Raw genomic sequence first — 7089 nt, 5'->3', positions numbered from 1 at the left:
GGGGGGGGGGGGGATACTTTATTACATCATGAAAAAAATACTTTTTCTACCGGATGAAAAAAGTACTCATTTTATGAAAAAGAATATTTTTTCTACATCATAAAAAGAAAGGACTTATTTTTGAAATGAAAGAAAATACTTTTTCTACATCATAAAAATAAAAATATTCATTTTATTGAAATAAAAAAGAAAATACTCTATCTAACACATTAAAAGAAAGTACTCTAAATAATATTTCTATTTAGGGGTGGGTTGGGGTTGGGGTTGGGGTTGTGGGAGGTGGGAGGTTCTAATCTTACTACTTCTTAATTATTCTGATATTTATTTGTATTATAAGATGAAGAACTTCAAATAAAATTCTAAATCCAAATTGAGGAAAGAAATCATTTGACATGAATTGACATTTATTCCAAAACATAAGATAATTTAATGTATGTTTGTTTAAAAGTTGAGAATAAGATTTGGGTTGGACGGATTGAATTACAACCCATTGTTTAATCCATCTTGACCAATGTGGACTTTAGGCAGGGTTAGGCAATGACCCATTTGATGAGTCAATCCATCTTGATCAGCTCAAATACAGTCTAAACAGTCCATTTGTGACCTCTAACTCGAATGGCATCTACATGATGCCAAATTCCCTAGAAAAAAATTACATGAAAAACTCCAAAATTTATAAAATCTCTCTCACTCATCAAGGCAAAACATAAGAAATGAAACTATTATCAGGAGGAACAGGGGCAAAGATATCTAGCATTCCCAAAGTCTCAAGTAGTTTTAGACAAAGATTTTAAGAAGTTTTGCTCAAAGTCATCACCAACAATTGAAAAAAATAATTAATCCCGCAATTAGATGACACCTTCGCGTTGTTCCGCCGTCTTACAAAAATTAGGGGCTCAAAGTACATCGTTGCAACCATAGGGGTCCATGTATAAATTCGGTTTCTCGCACGTGATAAGATCTAGCAATTTTCTATGTTCCGTCACTTTGATATCCTTAATTAACTTAACCCCGTGTCCCACGGAAGTGGAACTCCTCAATTTCCACTTAAAGAGAAGTCTCATCGCCCATTCCGAATAGGAGGAGAATTGAACTGAAATGGCTGCGGCGTTTTCTTCACTTGTTGGACAGCCACGGGCCATACTTTCAGCTTCTCCGACAGTCAGTTTTAGTCAAATCCGGAAACCGGCGAATTTCCCCTTGCAAAACTCAAGGTTTCTTTTGGTGAATTCAAGCTCTGTCCCTCGAACTTGTACCATGGCTATGGTTGGAGACGATAACGTTGATCCTGCTAGAGATGACCACTCAATTAATTGGCCTTCCTATGATCATCCAAAGGTAACCAAATATTTACTTAATGGATAACTCTATTTTTGCAGCTTTACATGTTAGATTTTGAATTAATCGCATTGCACAACGTGGTATAATTTTTTAAGCGCGCTTATCTCTTCTTGTTGCCGGATTCATGATATTGTTGAGTCCGAATAAGTGATTAAAATTGAGTCGAGAAAAGGAATATGTCACTTCGTGTTGATAGGTTTTACTGCTTGAGGGGATTACTGTAACTACGAATTAGGTTCAGATCAAGTCTAAGAAATTTGAACTACGCCATGACAGTTAACTTTTATAGACATGTTTCTGTCTTTAGGTGAAGGATCTTCACTGATTTTTTGTGCTCTATTCACAGGTTGTTGATGTTACTCCAGGGTTGCAGGAGCGAGTTTTCACGGCCACCCCGTACATTCCCGTATATGTTATGCTACCCGTGAGTTGAATCAGATTTTCTTTCTTGTGGGACCTTATTCTTTCCTCTCGAAGTTTATTCATCAATATAGCACCATATGATTCACTCTGTTTGGTGGCTTTTGAATGCTGGAGCCAAGCATATTGTTAATCATTTTTTGTGTGCGCCTAAATTGTTACTTGCCTAGTCGTCTCATCAAAGCTTATCTTCCACTTAACCTGTCAAATTATTTGGAAACTGTAAACCATTTTGACTTTCATATGACAGATGGGCATCATCAACATGGAATGTGAAATTGTGGATGCCAATAATCTAGTTAACCAACTAAAGATCTTGAAGTCAGCTAATGTGGATGGGGTCGTCGTGGAGTGCTGGTGGGGTATAGTGGAGGCCCATGCCCCAGAAAGATATAATTGGAATGGTTACAAGAGGCTTTTTGAAATTGTTCGAGATTTTAACTTAAAACTGCGGGTTAGTTCTCGGTTGAATGGAATTGCATCTTTAATGTGATCTGGTGTCTTCTTTGACTTCTTCCCTTCTAAAATATTCTATTGAAGTAATTGAACTTTCTCAGTCGTCTTACTTTTGAAGAAAATATCCAGGTGGTAATGTCATTCCATGAATACGGAGGAAATGTCGGTGATGATGTTCATATTCCTCTTCCACGATGGGTTACAGAAATTGGTGACAAAAATCCTGACATATTTTTTACCGACAAAGATCTAAGAAGAACCCATGAATGTCTCACTTGGGGAGTTGACAAGGAGCGTGTTTTAGGAGGACGAACTGCTCTTGAGGTAATCTTTTTTTTTTTTTTGGTTCTTTTGTTTGTGCATCATATAGTTTAGTAGGTCGACATACTGTTTTCTACTTCATTTTTTCTTGATTTTATTTTATATCAAAGTATGGGAGAATAGGTAGCTTAAGGTAAATACCTTTGTACCATTGTCAAAAACTTGCTAAACTTTTGTTTTTTGGTTATTCAAATAATGGTACACCATTCACGCAAAATCGGTAATACTATGACTTCTTGAAGAATTTTCCCATCCCAAAAACATATGATGTTTTAAGGTGTATTATTTCAATGACTAATTTGCTCGTACAGGTTTACTGTGATTTAATGAGAAGCTTCCGCGTGAAGTTCGATGAGTTCTTTGAAAATGGAGTCATCTCTGAGATTGAAATTGGACTTGGTCCATGTGGAGAATTACGATACCCTTCTCATTCTGCAAAACTTGGGTGGAAATATCCCGGTATTGGTGAGTTTCAGGTGAATTTAACCTCTCAAATGGTGATTGACAATTTTCTATCGTAAATGATACTTCACCCGATCAACATTGTGAATACTTGTAGTTACAGTCCAATATTAAATGTGTTATAACTATTTTTTTTTTTTATAACGGTGGTGTCCGGCTAACTTGCACACCCTCGATTATTCCAATGAGTGTCTGTTATCTTCACTAGTACAGGTACCATGTAACTTTATCCACCAAGGATTAGGCAGGCGGAAAATAATCACCTAATATTTTTTTCCTCCACTAGAATTTGAACCTGAAATCTAATGGTTGTTCTAACGTCAATTCCAATAATTGTTTCTAGTTTGGTAGCCCTCTATCGTGAATGGAAAGCACAGAAAGACAACCAATAAAGAAAGAAAAACAAGGAGAAAAATAATAGTCATAAGTGACAGTTTAGAGACTCTCAAGTATCACAATAAGGTCAAAGACTTGTTCAATTTATCATGTCTTTGGATAGCTTTTCTTCTTTTCGATTTCGATAAGAAACATTAAACACACCACTATTTCCAATATCTGCTCATTTAGAAATATGGGAGAGAATAGAAATAGAAACATCTCACAAGAAATAGAAACACCTCGCTAGTAATTTGACTATTATCCATATAGACTTGCCAAAATACTTGAGCGCTTCCTTGGCTTCTTGCTCCCCTTGAAAGCCCATGATATCAAACAACCTGCTTTCCATATCTCTTGTTATAATGATAATTCAGCAATAACATACCCAATGTAACCCAACAAGTGGGGGGTCTGGATTACAAAAATTCAAAAGGATAATAAATAATCAAAAAATGAAAAACACAGGCTTATGTATCTTCCAAAAGCATCAAATTCTTTGTTAAACATGCACCATATATCCGAAGCAATAACAATTTAAGAATCTTAGCCAAGATTTCTTCCGTTGTGCAAACTTTCTTGCCCTTAATATCATTCTCACTCTGGGTCTTTCCATTTTATAATAATAGTACTCTCTCTCTGTTTCAGTTTATGTAAACCTATTTCCTTTTTGGTCCGTTCAAAAAAGAATGACCCCTTTCTAAATTTGGTAACAATTTAGCTTAAACTTACTATTCTACACTTAACGAGAAGCTTTTATAACGACACAAATACTCTGGGCCCCTTTCTGATTTGTTTAGGACCACAAATTCTAAAAGTCTTCATTTTTTTTTAAACTCCGTACCCGGTCAAACAAGTTCACCTAATTGGAACGGAGGGAGTAATAGATTAGCTATTGACCCTTGATATCTAGTGTGACATAATTATTAATGTGTGCTTATATCCTTTGCAGTGCTATGATAAGTACTTGTTTAATAGCTTGAAAAAGGCAGCGGAGGCATCCGGATGCTCGTCCTGTGGTAAAGGACCTTGGACTGCAGGTTCTTACAATTCGAAACCACAAAACACCGAGTTTTTTCGTGATGGTGGAGAATATAATAGCATTTATGGTAGATTTTTCTCTAATTGGTACACTCAAGTTTTAATTGATCATGGTGATCAAGTACTTGGCTTGGCAAATTTGTCTTTTAAAGGCACTCCTATAGCAGCAAAGGTGGTAAAATGTAAAACATATTCCTTTAAATGCTAGACATATTCATGGCATTATAAATTGCATTTTTAGATTGATTTTGGTTCCTGATGCACTCTCATTGATAAACAGCTACCAGGAATCTATTGGTGGCGCAACACTAGGAGTGGTGCAGCTGAATTAACAGCTGGCTTTTACAGCGGTGACTGTAGTGATGGCTATTCTCCAATTGCGTCAATGTTAAAGAAGCATGAGGCAGCTCTGAATTTCACATGTCTTGAGTTGCGCACAGTTTATCAGGAAATTGACTTTCCAGAAGCAATAGCTGACCCTGAAAGACTAGTTTGGCAGGTAACACGCAGAGGATATGTTGTGTTATTTAGTTTTTTCGAGGAATCTTGGTGTTAATGTGCAAGTAATAGATTGTCGTACGCCACACGTAATTGAAAAGTAAAGTTTTAAAGATGTTGGTGTTTAACCATGAAAAATTGAAAAGTAACATTTGTTTGTCTAAAGGCTCGAGGTTGCAAAAATGTATTATTGTCTGATGTAAATGATATATGCAAAGCTTAATGAATTTTGCCTATAGGAGAGAGTCATGTTGTCAAGCAACTAGGCTGTGAGCCATTTAAACATTTCAAAGAATCAATTTCTCTTACATTTTTAGTCCTTGCTCATGTAAATGTTGTTTTGTCGATATTGTTTCTTTTTTTTAGCAAGTGAATGTTTTTCCTTTTTTTTTTTTTGGGGGGGATGGTGGTGGGGATTGTTTTTGTTGTACAAATTAATCACAAATAGCTCAGAAGCTTGATATTGATCGTGCAGTGTAATATCCATGTATTGTCTCTGCATCACTAGATATACTTGGTCTTTGTTTAAGGGATTTCCCAAAATTGCAGGTGCTAAATGTTGCATGGGAAGCCTACATTCCTGTTGCTGGTGAGAATTCACGTCCATGCTACCATAGAGAAGGCTACAATATGATCTTGGAAAATGCAAAGCCTAGGAATGATCCATTTGGTCGACACTACTTATCTGCGTTTACCTACCTCAGGTTGAGCCCAACTCTACTGGAGAAACACAATTTCATGGAGTTTGAACGATTTGTACAAAAGATGCACGGTAAAGTCCTTCTCCCTATCAATTAGAAGCATTGAGGATTTATTGAAATTTTAATATGCAACTACGCAATTACCCATTAAATGTACTTCTCTATGAAGTAGCGAGTTATCTAGGATTGACAGTGGTTTCATTCTTGTTTGTAGGTGTACAATGTAACTATTTGAGTTGGAATCATTTCTGGAAGCTAAAATAAATTCCTGTGGCAGCCCCAGGAATTTGAGCAAGGGTCATTCCATATTTCAAAGTTATGACAACGGCCGAGTTCTTTATCGTAAGAGACCAATAACGTCGTGACTGTCATATTTGTTCAAAATGCGACCTCAAAATTACTTCCCTTGTAGGAATTTTTTTTCCCTTTGAAAGATAGGTATCTTATATTGCACCAGTGATTAAATAAATTCATTTTGCAGTATCATTTTAACATGTCTATTTAGTTTATTAACAAAATAAAAATTTAGTTAAACTGTGAAATTTAAAAATTCAATAAATTATAGATCTTTTGGTGCTTTTAATTATGAATATTTTGTATTCCAAAAATTCAATTCTAAATATATTATAATACTTTTGTTAATTAATAAAAGAGGAATACATGTTTTACGGTAGAATGATGAAGTATAAGATTATCTACACTCTTGTAGGCGAGCCAGTAGATCTAAAAGGATTCCAACCTTGGGCTTGATTGGATATCCTTTGTTGGCGAAGACAAAGAAAAAAAAAAAAAAAAAAAACAGAACAAAAAAGGAGATTGAAACTTAATTGATGCTTTTTTTGGACAAAAAGTACCTTTTTATTGCTAAAAAAAAAAGTTACATAAATAGGTATTTCGCAGTACTATACTGCGAAATATTAAAAAATTAAGCAATTCGCAGTACTATACTGTGAATTACTTAAACGCAGTATAGTACTGTGTTTCATTTATGAGTATGGGCCCAGGTTAATTTAATTAAGGCAATTCGCGGTATAATACTGCGAATTACTAATTCGCGAATTACTAATTTGCAGTATTATACTGCTAATTGCCTTAATTAAATTAAACCTTTCTTCTTCCTTGGACAACGAAAAACCGTGAGCCCCCATTAAAAAAAAAAGCTTCTGCCCAAAACTGGTCCCCCACCCCCTCGTCAATTTTTAAAAAAAAAAATTTCGGCCCCACTCGTCACCTAAAGAGCAAGGAGTGTAGGTCCCACACACAAAAGAAGCTTTGGATTCCGTCTTTCGAGTGCAAAAATTCGATTTCAATCAAATTCAAAAAACTTAAATCGAGGTATTTCGATTTAGTTTATGCCGAAACTCGTATAGTACATGCATATTTGTATTGTTTAATGTGTTTCCATGTTAATTTATGTTATGTTTGTGTTATAATTTGTATCTTTTATATACCCGAATTGATTTATTTCTTTGGG

General features: G+C 35.3%; 1 protein-coding gene across 2 annotated transcripts; it reads left to right on the top strand.

Annotated features, from left to right (window-relative positions):
• LOC109239748 (beta-amylase 2, chloroplastic-like) lies at positions 873-6101 on the top strand. Of its 2 annotated transcripts, XM_019406366.1 has the most exons (9): positions 873-1338; positions 1688-1765; positions 2012-2215; positions 2347-2541; positions 2850-3014; positions 4328-4588; positions 4697-4915; positions 5464-5686; positions 5830-6101. In XM_019406366.1, exons 1-9 carry the CDS (start codon positions 1099-1101, stop codon positions 5877-5879), a joined length of 1635 nt encoding a protein of 544 aa, XP_019261911.1. In that variant the 5' UTR covers positions 873-1098; the 3' UTR covers positions 5880-6101. The 2 variants fall into 2 exon arrangements, with proteins under 2 accessions (XP_019261911.1, XP_019261969.1); XM_019406424.1 differs by lacking the exon at positions 4328-4588 and having other exon boundaries at positions 874-1338.

The sequence above is a fragment of the Nicotiana attenuata genome, chromosome 1 (genome assembly GCF_001879085.1).
Source record: "Nicotiana attenuata strain UT chromosome 1, NIATTr2, whole genome shotgun sequence".
Lineage (NCBI taxonomy): Eukaryota > Viridiplantae > Streptophyta > Magnoliopsida > Solanales > Solanaceae > Nicotiana > Nicotiana attenuata.
Note: the sequence above shows the minus strand (reverse complement) of the source record. Positions and strands in the feature narration are given on the sequence as shown.